This window comes from Schistocerca gregaria, chromosome 1 (assembly GCF_023897955.1).
Source record: "Schistocerca gregaria isolate iqSchGreg1 chromosome 1, iqSchGreg1.2, whole genome shotgun sequence".
NCBI lineage: Eukaryota > Metazoa > Arthropoda > Insecta > Orthoptera > Acrididae > Schistocerca > Schistocerca gregaria.
Genome location: NC_064920.1, coordinates 531411272 through 531438577, shown reverse-complemented (window position 1 = coordinate 531438577; position 27306 = coordinate 531411272). Strand labels below are relative to the sequence as shown.

Sequence of the window (27306 nt, the reverse complement as noted above, 5' to 3'; positions counted from 1 at the left end):
ACAGGCAACATAACTGTTTTACTACTAGCCACAGACTATGAAGAGGAAATCTACAAGCTTCTAGACAATGCTCTTACAGGAAGATTATGATGGATCCCACCAGCCAGATGTGGGGAAAAATAATAGAACTCCTTCAGAGTTGTTACAGACAAGACAGCAGAAAGTTTTTAATTGTCCTGCTGCACAACCTTGCCATATGGAATTCCAAAGATAAGCAAGGAGGACATATTCTTGAGATCCATACTAAGTACAATGGAAGCACTAATATACCATCCTGCAAAACCCTTGATGCCAGCTTTGATTCTGTTGTTTGCCAAGTGTGAGCACCACATTAAGAACTTTCTTCAGTTCATCCTATGTTTATAAAAACTCAGATAAGCAAATTCAGTCCTCATGGTTGGTTTTGGCATTGTGTCACTGTTTGCCAGTGCTCTACACTTGAAAAGAAATTGGAGCATACATTCACAAAACTTTATAGTTTCACACTGATGTCCTGTTTTCCCTTCAAGGAGCATTACTATGAACAGACTGGTGGTGTGGCTGTGGGTGGCCTTCTGTCACCTATGATTGTCTAGTATGTACATTAAAAAAAACTGGAGACTACCTGGTAGATGTAGCACCATAAATAACAACAGTTTTGAACCTCCCTGGCAGATTAAAGCTGTGTGCCAGATCCAGTCTCGAACTTGGTCCGGCACACAGTTTTAATCTGCCAGGAAGTTTCATATCAGTGCCCATTCTGCTGCAGAGTTAAAATATCATTCTGGGATCAACAACTTTCTTTAGGTAATATGACAAAAATTTCATCAAATCACAGGGGAAGAAGAGCTACAAGTTTTATTTCAGCATCTGTAATCCACCCACAGCCAAATGCGTTTCACCATGGGAATGGAGCAAATTGGCCAGCTAGCTTTATAAAAGAGCTACAAGTATTATTTCAGTATCTGTTTTCCACCCACAGCCAAATGCACTTTACTGTGAGAGTAGAGCACATTGGCCAGACAGCTTTATTGGGATGCTCTGGTACAAGGAAGACTGGATGGAAGGCTGGTACATAGCATCTGCCGGAAGGAAACTGACATGGGTAAATGCCTACAGTTGTCATCAATTATTAAAAAGGAAAGAAATGGTAACACAGAGTTTTTGTGGTCTTCACCCAAGAAAACTTAATACCTTATACATCTCATAGTGGTGTTTCAGAAAAATTGCTATAGAGGCCACCAGATGGAATGCCCCTTCAGGGAGAGGTTCATACCACAGATGGCATCTGAGGAGGATTTAGACACAGCACAACTGACACCTTAGGAGGATAAGCCCACATCAACAGCCTACGTCACATATACTGGCAACACACCAGAAAAGTTCACAGAATTTTATGCTGTCCCAAGATCAGAAGTGTGTACCACCCACTCACAGCTAAGACTAAATCCCTTCTGCAGTCAGTAAAACATGATCTGGGTACCTACAGGACAGATATGGCACTTGTATTGAATCAGTTCTGGCATTCTGAATACCACCTTAGAAGACCAAATTTTCTTTCTTCTTCAAAATACAAAGCATTTGTTTATTCACTTTTTCCCTTAAGTAAGTACTGTCACATTATCGTTCTAATTTAGTCTTGTTTTATTTTGTTAGTGTCAATGGGCATTGTTCAATTTTTAAAAAAAGTATTACTTCCCTCAATAAATACATATTCTATGGATTATTATAATTTGTTTGTGGGGGCAGAAATTGTGGGCCCTTGGCTACACTTCATTCCTATGAAAACAACACGTCAGTGTCACTTTAAATTTCAGATGTGATTTGGGTGCATACTTTAGGTTATTCATCCTGTGTGTGTGTGTGTGTGTGTGTGTGTGTGTGTGTGTGTGTGTGTGTGTGTGTGTGTTTATGGAGTGGTGTAGAAACATACTTCACAATATTATTTTAGATGTAGAAACTGTAATATGTAATTATTTATTTCAGGCTGAAACAGAGAATGCTTTACATGTAGCATGCCTTAAAGTGAAAGAAATGGAATCTAAAGTTTCTTCACAGGAAATAAGGATAAAATCATTTTGTTCTAAAATGATGAAGTTTGAAAATCTACTTCGTGCCAGAAACCGTGTACATAGTTTGCGATTAAATAATGTGATTGGAACTTCAAGAATGTTAAAGGAAGAAAATGTAATACTACAACAACACAGAGACAATTTGAATCAAAGGTACATACGCATCATTGTTGTCTGCTGTATGAAGAAAATGTTTCTGTGTAATGTGTTTATATTACGTGAAACATGTTATTGTTGGTTATGCAGGTGTGAAGAATTGAAAGGCATTGTGAAGAGAAAAGAAAAAGAAAATCTAGATGCTTTATACAGACAAAATTCTAAAATTGATCAATTGAATGCAGCTTTAAATGCACAAAGGAATGAAAAGTAAGTTACACCTTTATCATGACTCAACAAAATGAACTGCAGTCCAATAGAGGATAAAAATTTAACTTTTTCAGTTATGACTAAAAATAAAAGTGCTGATAATTTCTTCAGGTAATAGGTAATAGAAGGAATATGTCATATAACAGGAGACTGTTATAGCAACACTAGGACAGTGATAGGAGTAACGTGTGGTAGCAGAAATAGAATATTTTCGAAAGTCATTCTGTGTGAGAAATGAACACCAGGTATGAAAGATGAAGCTACACAAAATGCCAATAAAACACGCACTCAGCATCACTTGTGTCACTAATTAGAGTTATACTTTTGTCATCATTAAGTAAATCATTGTTTTTTTAGTAATATAGTAAAGAACAACTTAACTTTCCCCTCATAGGATTTAGATAATGTACTGACTGTAACAAAGAATAAGCTAATAGAGACTGAGAACATATGATCTGCATGAAAATTAAATTATCTTCAGGGATAGTCATCATTGGCATTTTAGTAAATCTGTTCACCTGAGGAATGCCATAATTCTTGGCAAAATGTAGAGAGAAACTCACTCTGAAAACATGGGATAGTTTGTACACTGCTAAGTAAGCTGTTCCACATTGCATGTAGTATGAAATCAGAATTGTAATCTATGTTGCAAATGAAAGAAAATATAGATAAAAACAAAAGAAAATAAAATGAAATTTAGATTTTGAGCTCAATAAAGAGAGAACAAAATGTTATTTTATCCATGATGCACATTTTAAATCTCTGTGGCAGTTGTTCAGTTCAAGATTATTGAGACTACAACCAGCCAGAAGAATTTTAAAAGAGCTCTTATTTCTGTATAATTACTAGTTTTAAGCAACCATGCCCATCTTCAGGTGTGATCTCCTTCAGCAATCTCTACGAGAAAAGACTGTATAACAGAAAAATCATGGAAATTTTGTGGTTTTTGATGCCAGACAACGGGAGACTTTAGAATTCGTGTATTGGAGATAAGAAAAGAAAGGTATTATGAAATGTAATGATATTGAAATGGGAAAGGATAAATCATTCATAAATGAAGCTTTCACCAACTCATGGATTAGTTTGGATCTCATAGTGCTCAACCAAACAAGGGCTCAGAAAGAATCAAAAGAAATACTCAGTTATTGATAGAGTAGGTCATTAAACAAGAAATAACAATACACTAATGAGAAAGTGAATGAAAGGCAGCTTTCATGCTGCTAAAGACAGTTTTCATGACGAAGTTTTACAGCATGGCACATACAGCATGGCACATACAGCATGGCACATAGTTAGACCATATATTACATCTAAGTAACTGCATTGCACTAAATGCAGCAGTGTTGAGAACTGAGCTGCTAGGTTGTTGGGAACAGTCTCATGGGGCTCTTCATCTTAAACCTAAGCGAGCACCAGATTTTTTTGTGGCACTGTTTTTTTTAGAAACCAATTTGAGTAAGTTGACAATTATAAGACTGTTACCATCAGTATCAGCTTTTGTTTTGTAGCAGTGTATTGGTAATAAGAGTTAGCCATTACTATTATATATTGTAACTGCCAGTATACAGACCACATTGCAGCAAATCATATGCTAGTGTTCAGTACTGAACAACACAACCATCTGTTTTATGACCTATATATGTATCATAACTAATCTACCCACCATACAGCATAGTGATTAGCACAGTGCTTTCATTTCCATTCATTCATTTATTCATTCATCATGATCTGTAAGCAAATGAAGAATGAGGAATGTGAAATGTGTTAAAAAAAAAAAAGACAACAAAATCACATGAACTGGATTAACCATAAACTATCACTATATTGTTTATTGCTGATTATGGTTATGGCAGCTAAATTCAATCAAGTATACTAGAAGGAAAGCTGTACTTCCTCAGTTGTACTAGAGGTTGGATGTAATGGCAACAAATAAACCTGACGTCTTTGAGGATGTCCACATTAAAAGTGGCATCAGAGGCCATGAAGCTGTTGTGGCAACAATGATAACAAAAGCACAATGGTTTGTTTAATATGTGGGAGGTTGTTACAGAGATACTGAAGGAACTGAACTGGAAGACTCTTGGAAGACAGGTGTAAACTGTCCTGAGAAAGTCTATTAACAAAGTTTCAAGAACTGTCTTTAAATGACTACTCTCGGGATATACTACAACCTCCTATGTATTGCTCACATAGGGAACATGAGGATAAGATTAGAGTAATGCACAAAGGTATTCAAACAATCATTCTTCCCATGCTCCATATGTGAATGAAATGGGAAGAAACCCTAATAATTGGCACAATGGGACGTACCCTCTACCATGAATTTCACGGTGATGTGCAAGTACAGATGTTGATGTAGATATAGATGTAGATGTATATGTGGATAGCTACTGCTAGTTCAATAATTATTTAATTGCAGTTACATTTTTTGTAGAAAATATTTACCTAGATTTGTACATAAAAGCAAAGCTCCACAGCTGTGGCCACAAGTGGGGACAATCAGGACTCCTGTGTCATACTCTGTCATATGGCATCACACAGAAGTGATATGGAGGAGCGCGGGATCATCACACTGCTCTTCCAGCCATTGTCAGCTTTGCAGACCTGGGAGCCAATACTTCTCATTCCGTTAGCTTTTCTGTTGGCATAATGACGCTGACTGGACCTTGTTCGAGTCCTCCTCCCGAGGAAAATCCCTGGCAATACTAGGAACTGAACCTGGGTCCTCTGCATGATAGTTGATATGCAAACCCCTCTGCTATATTGGTAGATAGTGAGTCCTATTTACAGTACATGAATATCTGTCGTGTAGCTTTATAATGGATATTGCTACTTGCCGTGTAGATAACACAACTATTCAATCCATGAATTCAGATAATTTGTAGAAAGAGAGGCAAATGAGATATTTTTCTAATTTTCTTCTGAATTGTTATGGATTACAAGTTTTTTGCTTGTGTTAGACAGGAACTCAAAGTGTGGAAAAAGCTAGCTAAGTTTAAAGAGGCTTGTTACTCATTGGTGCATAATTATGACTGGGATGATAGCATGATAATAGATTCCTCTTTCAAGTATGATGGAGGTCAGAGCTGTGATTATATGCTCATATGGAAAATGATTGTAATGGTTGAAGTGGGATGCATGTCATTGTCCCTTATGAGCAACTGATACACATAGTAAGTGGCAGATTATATGATATCATTCTTTTATCTAGAGCTTCCTGCTGGAGAGTAACTTTTGCAGAAAGACAGTGCATTACCTACCACTCCCAAATTGCATAAATGTGGTTTGATGAACACTTAACAAATAAGATGGTACTTGTACTGAAATCTTGTATTTCTGGCATAGTATTCATTGTATTGAACAATTATGACTGGTATAAATAATGACTGGTAGGGAACTCTCTTGGCATGTCTACATAATTTCATAAAGAACAAAGATACTGTGACTTACCAAATGAGAAAGCACTGGTAGATAGGCACAATAAAAAACACACAAACACACACACAAATTTCTAGCTTTTGCAACCCAAGGTTGCTTCATCAGGAAAGTGGGAAGAAGAGGGAAAGAGGAAAGGATGTGGTTTTTAAGGGAGAGGGTAAGGAGTCATTCCAATCGTGGGAGATGAAAAACTTACCTTAGGGGGTAAAAAGGACAGGTATACACTCACACACACACACACATATCCATCCGCACATATACAGACACAGGCAGACATTTGAAAATGCAAAGAGGTTGGGCAGAGATGTTAGTCGAGGTGGGAGTACAGAGGCAAAGATGATGTTGAATGACAGGCCATGTACGAGGGGTGGCAACTGGAAATTAATGGAGGTTGAGGCCTGGTGGGTTATGGGAAGAGAGAATATATTGAAAGGCAAGTTCCCATATCCGGAGTTCTGATAGGTTGGTGTCAGTGGGAAGTATCCAGATAACCCGGACGGTGTAACACTGTGCCAAAAATTGCTGGCCGTGCACCAAAGCATGTTTAGCCACAGGGTGATCCTCATTACCAACAAACACTGCCTGTGTCCGTTCAAGCAAATGAACAGTTTGTTGCTGTTCATTCCCACATAGAAGGCTTCACAGTGGAGAGGTTTTAGGTAGGGTAGCAGATGATTGGCATGAAAGGAAGTGCTCCACCGCAGTGAGGCCCTGGACGTGCAGGATATTTGTGTATAAGGAAGTGGTATCAATGGTTACAAGGATGGTTTCCAGGGGTAAGAGATTGGGTAAGGAATCCAGGTGTTCGAGAAAGTGGTTGGTGTCTTTGATGAAGGATGGGAGACTGCATGTAATGGGTGTTGATCTACGTAGGCAGGGATATGTTCTGTGGGGGCTTGGTAACGAGCTACAATGGGGCGGCCAGGATGTTTGGTTTTGTGAATTTTAGCAAGTAGGTAGAAGGTAGGGGTGCGGTGTCGGTGGGGTCAGGAGGTTGATTCTTTGTATTCATCTTCCCTTTTTACCATAATGTACCATAGAATTTTATCCTGTCTATATATACTCAATAATACGTAACTTACTTCCAAACCATAACCGAAAAAGTTTTTTACCGCTGTCAACACTACCGCTGCTATAAAATCCACTGTTCCCAGTTTACAAACATTTCTCGTGTAACCTCGTGAATACTATTTCACAGTTCAGTTCCTTTCACATATTAAACAACCATTTCGGCTTGTTCTAACAACTTCCGCTTTATTTCCGTACCCATTTTTCCCACATAACTGATCATTTTTTTGCAGCTTCCCACAGGTTTTAACGTTATTATTTCTTCGTCAAACAATTATTAGCCTCATTTTCATAATATACCAACACATAACCAGTCCTTTTAATACATTTACACTCAGTTTTTTTGAAATTTTTCCCGAATTTCTCCACCCTTTAACGTGTTTTGGAGGCAACACAACTACCTAACCTTTGTGCACATCATTGTTTACCAACCTACGTTCACCACAGGATCAACATAGCTCAGCTTTACCAACACTTTTTCTACTTTTTTCACACCAGAACTCCAGTTGCTTTTCTCTCCCCATATATTTTTATTTTCTCTTTAGCCTCATGTTACACTTTCCATCTTCTAATACCATGTCACCCTCACAACATCCCCACAAAGACCCTGACCCCATTAAGTTTTCCTTACATTCTCTCTGCAAACATGCCTTCGCTCTAGCCAGATTACGCTCCCATATTTTATTTACTCAGGCTTGTCTGACATTTGGCACTACCCCCAAAGGCCTCACACTTAAAGTTCCCATCTCTGGCTGTAACCCTTCTTTCCATCAGTCCCTATACCAGTCCCAAACCGAACAATCCATAGCCCTCATCTGCCTAATCCTTCACTTACACATCAACTCAGCCAATGAACACACCCGTCAACTCCTATCCCTAATCAAAGTCCTCAATCTTTCCTCTCCCACATTCACACTGGCTGTTCAGAGCATCCTCCTACAGGCCAACCACAAATTAGAACAGCATGCCACCCTCCACCTCAAAAAACTATCCAATCTCCTGGTTTCCCACCTCCAGAAAGGTAACTCACACACCCTCCATAACCTTTCCAACGAACCTCAACCTCCTCTCCTTGCACACAGACACAGTCTCTCCCATCTACTAAGTCTCCCACTTCCAGCTCCACTCCCCCCAAAACCTCAAAACTCTAGTCAACACAATCTGGAACCACAACACCCCAATTCAGTAGTTAACCTTTCCTCCAAACCTCTCTCCCAATCTGAAACCTCTGTCCTTTCCAAAGGCCTCACCTTCAGCCCCACTCCCAGATTCAACCAAACAGCCCTCGTCAAAGATTTACTGTCCTACTCTCGTTGTCTCTGCTGGAAATATCACTTTACCATTAAGAAAAATAATCCCAATCCTACTCCTAATGTTCCAGCTCCCCAAGACACTATCCAAATTGAACCCTGCCTGGAACAGTTCTGTCCTCCGTAACAGCAGGACCCACCTCCTCTTCCTCAAAAATCACCCTCTCCAAACCTTCCAGCAATTTCTCACTTCCAGCCTTGCCTCTCAGTCTTTCTTGAAAAACCTTAATCCTACTCCCAACGTCACCACAACTGAAGCCCAGGCTAATCGTGATCTGAAGGCTGATCGATCCATTGTCATTCTTCCGGCTGACAAGGGTTCCACGATCGTCATACTTGATCGTCGGGAATATGTGGCTGAGGGACTCCGTCAGATATCAGACAACTCTACATACAAAGTTTGCCAAGGTAATCCCATTCCTGATGTCCAGGTGGAGCTTCATGGAATCCTCAGAACCTTAGGCCCACTACCATACCTTTCACCTAAATCCATCATCCTCCTGTCTCCACTGACACCCCGCACCCGTACCTTCTACCTACTTCGTAAAATTCGCAAACACAAACATCCCAGTAGCCTCATAGTAGCTCATTACCAAGCCCCCACAGAATGTATCTTTGCCTACATAGATCAACACCTTCAACCCATTACATGCAGTCTCCCATCCTTCATCAAAGACACCTACCACTTTCTCGAACACCTGGAATCCTTACCCAATCTGTTACCCTTGGAAACCATCCTTGTAACCATTGATGCCACTTCCTTATACACAAATATCCCACACGTCCAGGGCCTCGGTGCAATGGAGAACTTCCTTTCACGCCAATCACCTGCTACCCTACCTAAAACCTCTCCACTGCGAAGCCTTCTATATGGGAATGACCAGCAACAAACTGTCCATTTGCTTGAATGGACACAGGCAGACAGTGTTTGTTGGTAATGAGGATCACCCTGTGGCTAAACATGCCTTGGTGCACGGCCAGCACTTCTTGACACAGTGTTACACCGTCCGGGTTATCTGGATACTTCCCACTGACACCAACCTATCAGAACTCCAGAGATGAGAACTTGCCCTTCAATATATTCTCTCTTCCCGTTACCCACCAGGCCTAAACCTCCACTAAGTTCTAGTTGCCGCCCCTCGTACATGACCTGTCATTCAACATCATCTTTGCCTCTGTACTCCCACCTTGACGACATCTCTGCCCAACCTCCTGGCATTTACATATGTCTGCCTGTGTCTGTATATGCCGGCAGACAGGCACATGAACAAAACACACAAACACACACACAGAATTACGAGCTTTCGCAACTGGCAGTTGCTTCGTCAGGAAGGAAGGAAGGAGAGGGAAAAATGAAAGGATGTGGGTTTTAAGGGAGAGGGTAAGGAGTCATTCCAATCCCGGGAGCGGAAAGACTTCCCTTAGGGGAAAAAAAGGACAGGTGTACACTCGCACACACACACACACACACATATCCATCCGCACATACACAGACACAAGCAGACATATTTAAAGGCCGGCGCTTTCCCGCTTGGTAAGTCTTGGAATCTTTGTTTTTAATATATTTTTCCCATGTGGAAGTTTCTTTCTGTTTTATTTGTGTCTGTATATGTGCGGATAGATATGTGTGTGTGTGTGTGTGTGTGTGTGTGTGTGTGTGTGTGTGTGTGTGTGTGTGTGTGATACCTGTCCTTTTTTCCTCCTAAGGTAAGTCTTTCCACTCCTGGGATTGGAATGACTCCTTACTCTCTCCCTTAAAACCCACATCCTTTCCTCTTTCCCTCTCCTTCCCTCTTTCCTGATAAAGCAACCTTGGGTTGCGAAAGCTAGAAATTTGTGTGTGTGTTTGTATGTTTTTTATTGTGTAAGTCTACCAGTGCTTTCTCGTCTGGTAAGTCACAGCATCTTTGTTATATATATATTTTTCCCACGTTGAATGTTTCCCTCTATTATATTCATATCATTAATTTCATAAAGATACACATGACTCACTCTTCCTGGTGTGTTAGATTAGATTAGATTAGATTAGATTAGATTAATACTTGTTCCATAGATCATGAATACAACACTTCGTAATAATGTCTGTACAAGATATTACATTACACAAAATATTGCATGACACTAATGCTGAAGTTAGTTTTTTTCCCTCCCTTAAATTATATCTAAAAATTCAGCCAATGAGTAGAAGGAGTTGTCATCTAGAAATTCTTTTAATTTATTTTTAAATGTTGGTTGACTATCTGTCAGGCTTTTGATGCTGTTTGGTAGGTGACCAAAGATTTTTGTGGCAGCATAATTTACCCCCTTCTGTGCCAGAGTCAGATTTAACCCTGCATAGTGAAGATCATCCTTTCTCCTGGTGTTATAGCTATGCACACTGCTATTACTTTTGAACTGGGCTGGATTATTAACAACAAATTTCATAAGTGAATATATATACTGTGAGGTTACTGTGAGGATCCCTAGATCCTTAAATAGATGTCTGCAGGATGACCGTGGGTGGGCTCCAGCAATTATTCTGATTACACGTTTTTGAGCAATGAATACTTTTCTACTCAACGATGAATTACCCCAGAATATGATACCATACGAAAGCAGTGAATGAAAATAGGCATAGTAAGATAATTTATTGAGATTCTTATCACCAAAATTTGCAATAACCCTAATAGCATACGTAGCCGAACTCAGACGTTTCAGCAGACCATCAATGTGTTGCTTCCAGTTTAACCTCTCATCAATGGACACACCTAAAAATTTTGAAAATTCTACCTTAGCTACAGACTTCTGTTCAAAGTCTATATTTATTACTGGAGTTGTGCCATTTACTGTACGGAAATGTATATACTGTGTTTTATCAAAATTTAAAGAGATTCCGTTTGCTGAGAAGTCCGTTAAAAGTGCTGTCTCATTAAGTGCAGGGTTTTGACAAGCCAGGGCACCTTAAGCTCAAGTCTGAGTAATGCTGCCAGCCTTCAGTTTCTGTAAACTTTGGATGTGCTTCAGTAAATGTGATAGTGGAACATCATGCATCTTGGAGAGTGGGAATCTTCTCTCAACCACTTGGGAGATGTGGTAGAGACATCTGTAACAGAAACATCATTCTCAAGGTGGGCTGCACACAAATGGTATTTATGATATTAGGGCAAAGCAGTCATTAGAAGGCAACCAATTGAACACCTGCTGTTTTTGGATATGCATTACTGAGCCATTCTATTTGGCTTATTCAGATATCCAAGCTTGTACTTCAGTTAACCATCACCATGTATTTCCTTGTTGCTCAACAGTAAAAAGATGCCTAAAGTCTTTTTTAAAACTACACTTAGTGTTTAACCTTGGCCAAGAAGTAGTAATACTGCTTGCAAAGAGTAGAAATATTACGGTAATAAATAATAACAACATTAGACAAAACACAGGATGGTCAAATATGAGAACCATGACATCAGTGGTCCATGGATAATACATAAAGTCTTGTTGATGAAGAACTGTTCTCTGCTACAACTGCTGTTAATGCACTGCAGAAAGCTACTATCAAACTGCTAATAGGATCTAGCCTGACTGAAGAACCACATTGGCGAGTATCATGCACTCTGTGTCAGTCTTCAGATACTTTCAAATTCAGAATGCAAAAAAGACCGACCAAATAGCCCAGGGCAAAATGTTGCAGCAGTACTGAGGAACATCCACTAATTAGCCATAACTCATCTAGGGTGTCATCAGCTGAATGATACATAATTCAGGAGACAGTGGAGAAGATTCAGTAAGGTGACATCATTAAACCTTAAGAGAGTCCTTGATCCTCTCCTGTGGTCCTTGTGAAGAAGAAGTGTGGCACATGGTGGTTCTGTGTCGACTACTGGTTTGCCCATCAAGAGTTCCTCTCCTGTGTCAACATCTTCATCTCAGAGTAACACTTCCAACGTATGCCCTCAATTATATGCTGGATGTACTCAACTCTCTGTCTTCTTCAACAGTTTTTGTCCTCTACTGCCCTGTCTGGGACCATGGAAGTCATTCCCTGATGTCTTAACAGATGTCTTATCATCATGTCCCTTCTCCTTGTCAGTGTTTTCCATATATTCCTTTCCTCTCCACTTTTGCACAGAACCTGCTCATTCCTCATCTTTTTGGTTTACCTGATTTTCAGTCCTTCATGTGTAGCACCACATCTCAAATGTTTCAATTCTCTTTTGTACCAGTTTTCCCACAGTCCATGTTTCTCTATCATACTATGCTGTGCCCCAAACATACATTCTCAGAACTTTGTCCCTCAAATTAACATCTATGTTTGATACAGAAGACTTCTCTTGGCTACAAGCGCCCTTTTTTCTAGTGCTAGTATGCTTTTGATGTCCTCCTTGCTCCGTCTGTTGTTGATTATTTTGCTGCCTAGGTAGTAGAATTCCTTAACTTCATCTACTTCCTGACCATAAATCCTGATGTTATGTTTCTCATTGTTCTCTTTTCTGCTACCTCTCATTACTTTCATCTTTCTTTGATTTACTCTCAATCCAGATTCTATATTCATTAGACTGTTCATTCCATTCAGCAGATCATGTGATTCTTCGTCACTTTCATTCAGGATAGCAATGTCATTAGCGAATTGCATCATTTAATCCTTTCACCTTGAATTATAATTCCATTCCTGAACCTTTATTATATTTCCATCATTGCTTCTTCAATGTATAGATTGAACAGTAGAGGTGAAAGACTATATATCTGCCTTACATCCTTTTTAATCTGAGCACTTCATTCTTGGTCATTCACTCTTATTATTCCCTCTTGGCCCTATACATATTGTATATCACCCATCTCTCCATATAGCTTACCCCTATTTTTCTCAGAATTTCAAATATCTTTCACCATTTTACACTGTGGAATACTTTTTTCAGGTCAACAAATCCTATGAACGTGTCTTGATTTTTCTTCAGGCTTTCCTTTATTATCAACCGCAATGTCGCAATGTGAGAACTGCCTCTCTGGTAGCTTTTCCTAAAGCCAAAGTGATTGTCATCCAGCACATCCTCAGTTTTCTGTTCCATTCTTCTGTAATTATTCTTGTCAGCAACTTGGATGCATGAACTGTTAAGCTGATTGTGCGATAATTCTGGCACTTGTCAGCACTTGCAGTCTTCATAATAGTGCAGATATTCCCACCCCAAGGACAAGAGAGTACCCTGAACCCTCTGTCTGCTCCTCTGCCATCTTTGGGTAGGCCATTGACAGAATGAGGGTGACTTCTTATGCTGGAAGCCTTCAGCGACCAATGCTGATTATTAATCGGAATTTAAGCTGTGGTGGGTTTTGAACCCTGGACAAGGACATTTTTATTACTAGTTAAAGACACTACCCCCCTCTTTTTAGTTGTTGTTGACTTCATTTTGTTCCACGTTATTCATTGCATTTATTTGGGACTGATGCCCCATGACACCCATTCTAGTTCATTGTTGATCTGTGCACTCAGTTTTTTGTTACAGAGGGCAACCAACCCTCTGATTGAACAAACACACTGAGCTACTGTGCCAGCTTCCCTAGACAGTGAGCGGTTGCTGAACAAAAAACACAAAAAAAAAGATGTCTACCTAATGCTTTCCATTGATGACACCCTAGATTGCTTGAAAGCAGCAAAGTATTTCTCAACTTCAGCCATGCTGAAAGGTACTTGCAAATCGAGGATGATGTGCTGGCTGGGAGAAGATGGCCTTCATAGCATCTGATGGCCTCTACAAGTTAAAAGTTATGCTGTTTTGGAGCGTGTATGTTGGATGACCTGCTTTGACACCTTCAATTGACAATAAGTCTTTATTATCTGGATGAGACTGGCATTTTTAAAGACTTTTGAAGAACATCAAAGCTCTCTGACAAATGTGTCAAAGAGTGTTCACAACACAGGCCCTGCCTGAGCCTGAAAAAGTGCCTCTTTGTCACCCAATAAATAACAATACTGGTGCAACTATCTTATGGAGATAGAGTCTGTCCCAATCTAGAGAAAATAAAACACATCATAGATTTTCTGACTCCTTGGCACACTCACAATGTCAGAAATTTTCTCAGAATTTACTCGTACAACTGGCAAATCTTAAAGGATTTCTGTACCAAGGCACATACTTCGCAAGAACTAGTGCAGGGAGGTGCCGTATTTTCCTCAAATGTGGTGCAAGAAAATTTTTTCCTTATCCTTAAGGAGATGCTAGCTCCTTCTCCTGTCATAGCATTATGTGATGAGAATGCCAAGACAGAAGTTCACACCAGTGCTGTCTATTATAAGATAGACCCAGTCCTAATGCAAATTCAAGAAGTTGTTGAAAAAGTATAGCTTATGCTTCCAGAGTACTCTCCAAATCCGATATCCCAGTCACGATATGAGGGTGGTTTAAAACGTTCTCAGAATCACAACAAGAGGTTAACAGTAGCACAATGAGTTGTTCACATGATGTTCATTGGACTGTTGCCTGTGAACACGTGCCATGTCAGTGCTCTTGGAAGAGAGTTGTGGCGGTGATGTGGCTGTGTTGTTGTTCCCGCATAGTGATTTGTGAAGATAGCAAAAATCTAGATTCGAGCAATGATTAAGTAATTTGTATGAAAGCTAAGGACATTTGTGCCAGTTCGCAGAATACACTGGTGTCTCTGCTCCTTCATATTCAAATGTTGCCAAGTGGACAAATGAATTTAGATTTGGTTGAGAGAGCATCTGCACAGATGTGTCACTACTCCAAAAATCTTTGCAAAAGTGTACAAAATGGTCATGGAGGATCACCAATTGGAAAAGTTTGAAATTGCTAATGCTTACCAAATGTCATCTGAAAGGTTATGTCACATTTCAACTGAAGAATTAGAAATGAAAAAATTATCTGCAAGATGGGTGTCGTGACTCTTGATGCGCCCCCTCACACATGTGCTGTCGCCATGGCAAAATTACATGAACTAAGGATGAGTTGTTGCCTTACCTGCCTTATCCACCTGATATGGCTCCATCAGACTTCCATCTCTTCCCAAAGCTGAAAATTTTTCTTGGTGGACGAAGATTAACTTCAAATAGAGAATTGATAGCCAGAGTTGACAACTATTTTGCAGGCCTGGAGGAAACCTATTTTTGAGATGGGATCAAGATACTGGAACATAGTTGGAACGTACTTTTTTTCTATCCCATTCTGAGAACTTTTCAAACCACCCTTGTACAAAAGCAGATGAAAACACAAGGATACCACCTGCCTTTCAGGGAATCCTTTGACAACACAGAGGTGTGAATGAGGTCCCAGTCATTGCTTTATTAAATGACAGTGCTGCTGAACACAAAACATTCAGCACTGCTAAAAGTAGGGGAAAGAAGGAGGAAATAATTCCCATTAATAAACAGAACATCGTGCAAAGGGACTATGAACAAATAGTGTGAAAATGATTGTTCATCACTGCAGGTCATGTATGGCAATCTGTCCTGAAGAACTTCCACAAAGCTCCAGTATCTGGTCATCTGGGATTTGTGAAAACTCTTGACAGATTCAGATGCAGCTACATCTTTAGCAGTTTGTTAGACATTGTGTCAACCAGTGTAAGGAATGACAATGATGGAAGCACAGATCGCAATTACCTACAGAGTATGTGATACCAATTCCTCTTGTAGCAGGACCCTTTTCCTGGATTTTGAAGAAGTCTCCGTAGATGATACATAGGAATCCATGTATAATAGCCTGTACTGATTACCTGGAAATTGGAAGGTTCCTTGTAAAAGTCATCATTTAGAAGCACCCCATGTTATGATCTCTGATCATGGAAAAGTTTTTCACTCAAATATACTATCAGAGGTAATTTTGTATTGATACATTATCCAGGGTAGCAATTGCCTGCCACCCACAGACAAATGACATCATAGAACACTTTTTGTAAGATGTTGATGGATATGTTCTTGATGTACATTGATGATGAACAGAGAGACTGGGATACAGTACCCCCTGTTGTTTCATACATGTAAAACATAGTGAAGCAATTCACTATAGGCTTCACACCATTCTTTATGCTCCATGATCACATGCCCAAAACAATAGTGGATACACTGCCTCCATTTGAATTAGATGATGCTCAAGATGACTACATGAAACATGTCATCATCAGAACTGAAGAAGCAAAATAGATATTTACAGATTGTCCTTGGATACCCATGATAAGGAACAAGAGTACTGTAACGTCAAGCAGTGAAATACGTTCCAGGAGATTTGGTATGGCTTTTTACGTCTGTGCAGAAGATGAGACTATCACAAAATTTACTGAAATGTTACTTGGGGCCTTATTGTATCCTTTATTGCTTGTTGGTCATCACATAGGAAGTCGAGGATTATGATGCTTCATCAGGAAGACAAAAGTGCAGAGACATAATCTGTGCTCTCTGTGTGATGCCCTACTTCAATCCTGAGGCATGGCTAAAAAATGGGGGCTTGTCATTCAAGGAAATGAAGGCCTGCTTCATGATAATGAAGCTTTGATAGGAGGGGCTCCCTTTGATGCTCATCCTAGTGCATAGTATGTGACAACATACGCTGAATGTGAGTACCTCCACTGCTGCCATACAGAGGACTACTGACAAAGATCTAGATCAAGGATGCTGTAGTTGGCTCCAGCGAGGACTTCTGAAAATGACCAGGACACTGTTTTTCCAGGAGAGGGAGTAACACTGTGCATGAAATGTTGAGTAGTGGTTACCGTTGCTGGCTGGTGTGCTGTGAGTCACCAGCTCACATCTGAGCATCAGTAAATATTTATTATTTAGTGTTTATCATTTCAAGAAGATTCTCAAAATTTCTCATGTATGTGATGTTTGTGTATTCTGGAATATCTGATGTTTGTTTAAATAGCAGCACATTCTTTCCAAGAGGCAGTCTTTTTCTGTCTGTACATTGGTGTCCATAGTAAATGTGCTTTCAGTGCTAAGTGATTTACTTCGTTGTCAACCCCGCTTTCAGATTTGGACTTGACTATGGTTACAATGTGACAATGTTGCCTACTTGATAACTGCAGATCTACAAGAGGACTGGAAGAATGAAGCAGTACACACTATGAAGACTACTGAAAACTATCAATGGTACTACCTCCAAAGAAGAAGTAGTAATGTGTAAGGATATGATTGGTGATGGTGATCAGTTTAGGTCTGGAGTCAGCTGGGCATTTGAAATGTTGTGTTCAGTAGTGGCAAGGCCACTGGCATTGTGCCTGTTTGTGTAGAGGGAAGGGGGCATCAATAGTGGAGGAAATAAGATAGGGATAGAATGAGATAGGGATAGTTTAAGAGGATTAAGCTGAAGGTGTTTGTCCACAAAATCAGAGATTCTCTCAGTGGGACACTGTAACCAGCCACAATGGGGTGTCCTGGGTGGTTGGGGTTATGGATTTTAGGAAGCATCTAGAAGACAGCAGTGTGGGGAATGTTAGGGCGAAGGAGAGAGACAGACTCAGGGGAGAGGCTCTGGGATAGGCTGAAGGATATTAGGAGGGACAGGATACCCACTCTGATTTGTGGAATGGGGTAACAGTGCCAGGGTTTGTAGGTGTACAAACTGACAGGTGGTGGAGTTCCACCACCAAAAATCTCTTCAGTACAAAATCACAGTGGTGGAGCCTATGTTAGTAGGCAGGATTATAGGAACAGTTTTTAGGTGTTGAATTACGCTTCTTTTGTGGATGTAAATTTGCTTGCCATGTCTGGGGATTAGGGGAATTATGGTGAGGCAAGGTTTCAGGTTAAGAAATTCTGGAATGTTAATAGGGGGTGTTTGGGACTGTGGCAGTGGATCATAGTTGGATGGAACAGTGAAATGAGCTGGGTGGGGTTCATTGTTGGTTTTGGGTTGGTCTGACTGGTAAGGTTGGTGACAAAAAAATGTTTGCACTGTAGGGACTGAGAGAAGGAGAGGAAGTCTTTAACAGGTGCAGCTTGACTAAATTTGGGAGTGGGGAAAAAGTTAAGGGCTTTAGAAAAGACTGATACTTCTGTGGGACTAGGGCTTGTGGAAGAAAGTTTTATGACTGCATTTTGGGCCTGTTTGGGTTCTGAATTTTGTATGATGGTGGGAAAAAGTTTCTGAGCGTTTGGTAAATGCAGTAAGTCTGCGAGGCATAGAGGATGTTCTTGTTGAGGTGGTGGACATCAGTAGTCCAGCATGGTTGTAGGAAGTGAACTGGTTGGAGAGACTTTTGAGATGGAGTTGTGCATGCTGCTGTTCTAGTTCCTGGAGGGCAAGAGTTTCAGTGAAAGAGATGGGTTCCAGGAGTTTAGGATTGCAGAGCAGGAGAAATTTACAGATGAAGGTAAGGTATTGCAAATAGCTTTGGACATAATATACAGGGTTTCACAGGACTAGGATGGCAAGAGCTATGGACTGACAGAATTTGAACAGTTAGAAGTCATTGTGGAAGGAGGGGTTGCAGCCAGATCATTTTGGGGGAATTCCATGAACTAGGCAACAACACAGGAACACTATGTTGGGACTGGGTTCTGGTTAGGGATAAGGAAGCTTTTTTATGTTGGCACATATGGGAGGAGTAAGGACTCATAGTGAAGAATAAAAACGTGATAAAATACATTGGAAAAACTCCTCAAAATATGTAAAATACATGGAAAACATTCACAATTATGTATGGAGAAAAAAAGTGAAACCCAAGGGAAATGGGACAGCAGTGAAAGGCAAAAATGAGCTAAAATCAATGTGAAAACACAATGAGATGAAAGAGAGAAATAAATAGAAAGACAGTAATAGTGGGATGCAAGTCATTGGAGGGATATGAGTGAAGAGAGGGGACAACAGATGTAAATGGATTAGGTGACGTTAGTATGTGTGTGCTGGAATAAAAGAAGAGGGAGCAAAGGGCGGAGGGGGTTCATGGTAAGGGTGAAGTTCAACAAGCACAAGGCTCATGTAGCACAAGGAGGTATGAAAATAAAATATGAAAATACGTAAGGGTAAGGGAGGATGTGCTTCACTTCAGTGACTGCTTCACAGCTTGCGTCATTTGATTCTTTCATACCAACATCAGCTTTTCTGAATTGTGCTGGTGGCAACATTCCCTGCAATTTACTTATGTTCCTGTAATTCCCCAGATCTCATTCTTTGCTATTCCCTGTCCTTCACTTATCTATTCAACCTTCTATTTCGCCAACACACTCACTAGTCATTTCCCCCTTCTCTACTTCTTGCCTTTTCTGCTTCCTCCTTCCTCTCCCCCCTTCCCGCAGAACATTTCGACTCCACCTAACTAGTCAGTCCCTCCCTCCAGAACATTCCGACTGCATCTATAGTATGATCCATGAACTATTGTGGTTTGCGCATATCGAGGCATGGATGAGGATTGCATTGTCCACAATTCATAGTGACAGTCACGGTACACGCATGCATCTGCTTTCCACTTGAAGAAAGCATGTATCTGGCAAATTATGTCTCTCACTTGGTTATGTAAAATACATCAGCTACCACCACGATTAGTGTGACAATTCACAACATATGGAATAAAATTTCACTAAACAACTCACTACAATAACATTTAATGCTCACATTAGCTACAGCATTCAGACCAGATTGCTCATAATGCTTATTGGCTAAAGGAGAATGCATGGCATAGGGACACAGGACAAGCTTAAACTCGACTGCCGTCGTTCATGACTCCAACTATAGCAGCCATAATCGTGTGCCAACCATGTCCCTGCACATTCCCACACGCACCTTCAACCACTCCTTCCCAGCTGTGTGTGTGTGTGTGTGTGTGTGTGTGTGTGTGTGTGTGTGTGTGTGTGTGTGTGTGTGTGTATGATGTGCTTGTGTGAATCTGCATGTGTTTTCTAATTTAGAAGAAGCCAAAAGCTAAAATTTATAGCAGTTTTTTTCTTGTGCCTGTCAGATAAGAATCAATCTATCCTTTCCACAATGTTGACAGTATATCATTAAATAATTGTGTTTATTGTAAGGGACATCATCACAAGTCACATTTGAAACAGAAACTACTAGTATGCTTACAATACAACAGACTTCTGGTTTTATATATTCAGTGAAAAATTTCATGTACTGCAGTCAGTTGTGTCATTTTCATATGCAGTCCCATGTGTAATCAGACAAAACATGAACTTTGATATGAATCATGTAGTATCATAACTATGGTATTCATCACTTTGTTATGGTGGTCAAACACGTTGCCATCAAACTGAAGCGTTGTGAAGAGGTAACAATGCAGATGTATTGCAGGGCATGGACCATTAGAGAGTATGCTGCTTCTTGCTTATTCTTCTTTCTGAAAATCATGCAGGGGCTGTAGGCACGTATCTGTTATAGAGGACAGTGCAACAGAATCTTCCTTCTGAACTCTACTGATCTGGAAACAACATCCTGAGTCCATCTGGTGAACATCAACAGAAGGAGTAACTGTACGTATGAGCACTCAGAATTGGACAAGTGTGAAGGACTGGTAGGGGGTCTTGGAGCATTGAGGATGACATCACAGAATGTTTATTGTGCATATGAGTAGTGAGATTGTCATGAGACGAATGTAGTGTGGCCTTTAACTGAATGTAGGATGGGGTGCTGGGATCTATACCATGGTTATGTATTTGAAGACTTTGATAGACATGAGTATCAGAATAAACAAGGAGAAAATCTCATAGCTGAATGTCAACTAAAACTGTGGAGCCCACAAAATGTTGTTCCAACCTTGTGATGAAGACTGACCATGGCTCCAACCCTTTACTGAATTCTTGAAATGGGGTAGTGTAGTTGTCATTGTCTGGCATAGGGCATTGTCTGGAGGATCCAAAGTTTTCAGAAGAACCTCCTGTAATTGCTGAGGTTGGTGTAAGGAGAACAATAGCCGCATCAACATGTCCAGTTTCTGTGTTGCCATACTGGAATGAGAAGATATAATTAGTATAATAGGAAATTGTGTGGCCAAATTGCACTAACAGTTTGAAGATTTCTTTGTGTGAATTAACTACCCTGGTACTCTACAAAAACACTTCATTTTTTACACAAAAGAATGGTAGTAGTTTACAATAAAATAGCCATATGGACCATAAGTCTGAATAAGACGTGCAGTACAGCTTCCAGAATAATGAATCACAAGAAAATTATGAATCACTGAGGTTATTAGTTCAGTCATTGTCATCAACAACACTTGATTTTTCAGTAGGATGTTGTCTCTGGAGGTAATTGTAGGAATAAACACAGAGTCTAAGTTCAGCCACCATGTACTGTTCCAGGAGCACAGTGTCAGTTGAGGCTATGGATGGTAGAGGCCATGATTCTGGTAGCAACTGCTGGCTGCTCATTGCTGTGCTCCTGTGGATCCTCTGTAGTTGGTGCTGAAGTCAGAACTCTAGACACTGTGAGGAACAGAAGTCGCTGTGACTCCATGAATGGAACTGCCATTCTAGCAGCCAGGTGGTGCCTTGAGTACATGCCCGCGAGACAGATATCTGTTCTGTCCTTGGTGGGCACATAATTTGCATGGATAAAGTATTTCCATGACTGAAACACTGCTGATGGAGACACAAATGCCATAGGTAACAAGGCAAGCACCACACGTGCTTGTGGCAACTACTAGAGGCTATCTTGTAAACACTTTGGCTGGTCGATGTGTACACATTGATTATGCATTTACATTAGATGCATGCCAGCCTGCATTGTGGAGCTTGTGATTTTGTAGCTCAGCAACTTGCCCGTCATGTCTATATTGCTGGATAGTTGTAAATAGAAGCGATGGCCTTGGCATACTGCTTTTTTATCAAAAGTTTTCCCATGCCATGTTGAATACGGATACAGTTCGAACACCATTGCAACCTCCTTACACCAGCCCACATCAAGTTTTATCATTATCATACACTGAGCATATGGAGAAAGGTCTCTTAAAAGATAAACCAATGACACTGTCACTTGAGTGGGTAAAACCAGTTTGCCTGCTACTTTAAAACTGCCTTTCAACTCAACACTTCTCCCATCATCCACCATCTGCCACAAATGATGCCATTGACTCACAGACAGCAGCATAGTTACAAAACCATTGCTCAGCCTAGACTTCATTCCTGCTCCACAACAACAGCTTGTATGGGAGCTGGTTATCTGATCTGCCACAATAAATTCCCCTACATTCCAGGAGCTCCACATTACCAAGGGGTGGGGACGGGGAAGTGGGATAGGCCCTTTGGATATGTCACTTTTGGCACCTACTGTGTGTTAATGTATATTTCTCAAGTCACTAAATATTACTTCTTCATTGACATTATTATATTTGTGCCATTTATTGTGGTCAGCAATGGTGCTCACACCTGGGGGCAAGGGCCTCACTCCACCTAGCTCTCAGGGAAAGGAAAAAATATAGTATAGTCATGTGTTTCTTTCAAGAAAATGATTTAAAAAGTATGTTTTTAATAGGGTCAGATGTGGAACTTTTTATTGCTGCTTAGAAGTTGCCATTCATCTTTCAGGATATTAAAAATACTCTACACACCCAGGTCTTGCACCCCACCCCTCAGCCCCCTCCTACAAAGTATTGTGTGGATTCTGTTGGTGATTGGACTACCCACAAGTGTATGTCTTCCTTTGGCTTTATGCTTGAAAACAAAACAGAGAAGAGAATTCTGACTCAAGATTACCATGAAACATATATAAATATTAGCTGGTCACATTTTTCATTTACTTGTAACATTTTAATCAGTTATACACTGATGGGAAAAAAATTGCAGCTCTGTGATGGAGTTGTGTGACATAAGAAAAGCTGGTAGGCATGTTTCTACAACAGAAATATGATGTGTATTCAAATTTCATGCAGGTTGCATATGAGTGGCACTATTAGTACCACCAAAAGGATGTAAATTAGGTTTGCTTTAAACACAGACTGTAGCAGTCATGAGCATTAATGACCATCGAGATTGAAGGTGGTGAGCTGATGTTAGTCAAGAATGCCTTTAAGGCAACAAAGATGCTATTATCAACACCTCACTGAGTTCAGATGAGGTCATGTAATATTATTACAAAAAGCTGGCTGTTCCTCCTGCAATCTTGCAGAAAGATTTGCCAGCAATGAAACCACTGTACATGACTGCTGGCAGCATTACTTAGGGGAATGTATGGTCACAAGAAGACTAGGCTCTGAACAATCACTACCAAAAGGGAAGCCCATTGTGTTTGGCATATGGCTTTGGGGCATTGTACTGCATCTGCAGCAGTAGTTTCAGCAGCAGATGGCACCACAGTGACACAATGAACTGTTACAAATTGGTTACTTCAATTACAGCTCTGAACCAGATGCCCTGTAGTGTGCATTCCACTGACCCCAAACCACAGCCATTTATGACTTAAGTGGTGTCAAGTAGGAGCTCAATGGAGGGCAGGGTGGAGGTCTGTTGTGTTTTCTGATGAAAGCTGGTTGTGCCTTGGTGGCAGTGATGGCCATGTGTTGGTTAGAAGGTAACTAGTTGAAGTTCTGCAAGTGACCTGTGTACATGCTAGACACACTGGACTACACCTGGAGTTATGATATTGGGTGTAATTTTGTATAACTGCAAGAGCAATCACGGCTATTCCATGCACCTTGAGTGTTAATTAATATATTAATTAGATGATTCAATTTGTTGTGTGCCATTCTTTAACAGCATTTCAGGGGGTATTTCCCAATAGGGTAATGCACTCCCACATGCCTGCTGTAGTAACCTAGCATGCTCTACAGAGTGTCAACATGTTGCCTTCACCTACTCAATCAACAAATCTCCTCAAATTGAGCACATATGGGACATCATTGGACAACAACTCTAGCTTCATGCACAAACAGCATTAACTGTCCCAGTACAGACTGACCAAGTGCATCAGTCATAGAACTCCATCCACAAACTGACATCTGGCACCTGCACAGCATAATGCAAGCACATTTCCATGCTTGCATCCAATATTCTGGCAGTTACACCACTTATTACTGTATCAGCATTTCACATTGGCAATGACCTGTCTTGCACTTACATCATCTTGTGGTCCTACAATGTTAATCATTTATATGTGTTACCTAGACAAATGCATAAGTGAAATTTCATTACTTTACATTAATTATACTCTGTGGTTGTGATTGTTCTTCCTTCATTGTATTTATTAAACCAAAATGTTTCCTTGACATTGATTATGTACAATCAGTAAGTATTTACATGTGGTTCCCAAACTCTTCAAAGAACCAAATGTAAATATCAAGTAATTTCTTAAGGTCATTTCATGCAGATTTTGATTTTTCATTAATCTCCACTACAATCAAATCACCAATTCCACACTGTGCTACTGTTAGTTTTTTATCATGCCTTTGCTTATCCAAAGTTCTGATGATTTTCCCTCTCTTGTGTGGTAAGACTGTAATTCAATTATAAGGTTAGCAGGTTTGTGGTTGTACAGTCTTTTGTAATGTGAGAATCCAGTGGAAGAGTGTTGTGAACAGTTTAAAATATCCTGAAAACTGTTAATATAGTCAATCCAATTTGAATGGTTAGTGTTGCAGTATGTTGTCCATAATCTCCTAATTTCCCTCATATCTCTGCTGGAATCCTTGAAAGGTGGTGCACTGAAACTGAGGTATCATTTACTTCTTCCACCTGTTCAAAATTTTTCCAGAATTTCAAGATGATTTGAATCTCATTGTCAAAAGGAATTGTTTTTGGAATACCCGCATGTGTTACACTAATGCATCAAGATTTTTGAAGTAGTATCTTTGCTAGTTGCCTTTTTAAATGGATATACTTTTAAGAATTTGGAGATTAAATTAACTATAAAGAAAATGTAACTGAACAAACCTTTTTGCTTCTGGTAATGGTCCCAACATGTCTACAGCCACAATGTCCATTTGATTCTTAGGTATCAGGTTTTGCAGAAGCCTCCTAAATATTTGACTATTGACTTTCACTTCCTGGCATGTCTCATGTTAATAATTCTTTTCTAACTGTTCTAGTAAGGTTTTAGGAATAAATGTTTACCTGAATTTTCTGAATAAATTTTTGTACCCAACAATGACCAAAACTTACATATTTTATCAATAAACTGCTGGCTGGCTGCTGTGGCTGAGCAGTTCTAGGCACTTCAGTCTGGAACTGCGCTGCTGCTAGAGTTGAAGGTTCGAATCCTGCCTCGGGCATGGATGTGTATGATGTCCTTAGGTTAGTTAGGTTTAAGTAGTTCTACGTCTAAGGGGCTGATGACCTCAGATGTTAAGTCCCATAATACTTAGAGCCATTTGAACCATTTGAATAAAGTGTTCTGACCACCATAGTTTCCAGTTTTCACTGCCAGGATTACTTTTTGTGAAAGATTTTCCCTTGTAAATTCTAGAGTAATGCTCAATTTTTTCTTCCCCCTTTTTGTCTATATAACCATTTACAAGTCTTTAATTTTGATCATGATTTTGGGTTCTCCTTACCTCATTGCACATATTTCTTATCTACTTCTTTAATATCTTTCAAATAAATTATTTTCAATTTTTTTTTTCACATTTGCCACTGCTATCTTCAAATTTATTTCCCATTGGTAGTCTGGATAGAGCATTGGCAATTAAATTTTCCTACCTTTTATATATTTAATGGTACAGTCAAATTCTTTAAGAAATAATGGGTACCTGGTTATTCTGTTGTGATAAAGTTCACTTTCCTTTTGTAATACAGTTTGCTTTCCTTTAAACAACTGAAAGTTTTGTGGTCAGAATAGACTATAAATCTGTAACTTAAAAAAAAAATTTTCAGTTTACTGAATAGTCAGTGAATAGCCGAAAGTTCTTCCTCTGTAACACTGTAAATATTCTCATGTTTTTGTACAGTTCTGCTGGCAAAAGCTATTGACTTGTGTTCTGTTTTCCAATCCAGAGTCCTTTTCTGGAATAGATCTGCCCCCAACCCAGTGTAACAGTTGCCTCCTGTAAGACAAAATGGTAATGTTAGGTCTGGTCTGTGTAACATTTTACTCTCACAAAGCTGTTTCTCTACTGCGTCAAAAGTCTCCTAGCCACTACCATCCTAAACCCATTTGCTGTTCTTATTTAACATGTCGTTGAAACAAGGTGGCTTTAGTACCTGCATACTAATAAAATTCCAGCAAAAACCACATAGACCAGAAAATTATTTTAATTGTTTCTTTTTATTTGAGACTGGAAATTTTCCAACAGCCTCCATTTTATTGTCATAAGACCTAATTCCATTCTCAGAATTTCTAGGCCCCAAAAATTTAAGTTGTCTCACAGCAAGTTTACAGTTTTCTAACTGCTGTTATGTACTACACTCCCCTAATTTTTCACATACTTCACTTAATAATTTCTCTCCAGAAGTAAGGTATAAACTTGTCCTGAACTTACTATGTTCAGCTTTACACAATAATTGATCTATATTTTCAGTATGATCAGTTTCCCTCCCCAAAAACTTATTTAAATTTCTAGAATTAAGAACTAATCTTACTGTCCCCATCCAACTTTCTTTTGCAACAAGAGATCTGCTGTATTCACTACAACTCCTCTAAATTATGGCCAAAGTTTCCATTTTCTTTAATTCCTTTACTATAGCTTCGCTTTCTGACAATGGCATGCTGTATGACGTAATGAAAAATGGTTTATGTGGTTTTAACTTTAATTTGCATTCTTAATTTTTGATATTTCCAGTTTTTTCTTTGAAAACAATATAATATTCACACAACAGTTCCCTCAATTAGGCTTTCTGTGAAATATTTAACTTCTGTGCCCACAATTCAGCATTATTAATTCTATCTTTGAATAAATTTCATTTTTAGTGTCAGTAATACTAATTATTTATTAAGGCAGTCAAATCCCACTCTGCCTTCACAATCCAGTACTTGTTTAAAATCATAGTTTTGTCTAAAGCCACTATTACGAGACATACTTGTGTAAATTTTATGCTCCCAATTTTAAATAACTGTAGCACCCCTTTCTCATGTCTCTATGTTACTACCCTTATTTTAAACTCTACATCAGACATCTCAATAAAATGTGGGTTATGTTTAATTTTGTCTCTTACCTTTTCAGGGATCCCACAAAACGGGCTGCCAGTGTCTATTTGACTGTATATGTAAGGATTTTTC

General features: G+C 39.6%; 1 protein-coding gene across 6 annotated transcripts in view; it reads left to right on the top strand.

Moving 5' to 3' along the window:
• Nucleotides 1–27306, top strand: part of LOC126355145 (cingulin-like) — a 507535-nt gene that overhangs the window by 223400 nt on the left and 256829 nt on the right. For all 6 annotated transcript variants that reach the window (XM_050005361.1, XM_050005344.1, XM_050005351.1 and 3 more), the window contains 2 exons: nucleotides 1966–2204; nucleotides 2298–2417. In XM_050005361.1, coding sequence (XP_049861318.1) covers nucleotides 1966–2204; nucleotides 2298–2417 — 359 coding nt within the window. The remainder of the gene's footprint in view (nucleotides 1–1965; nucleotides 2205–2297; nucleotides 2418–27306) is intronic.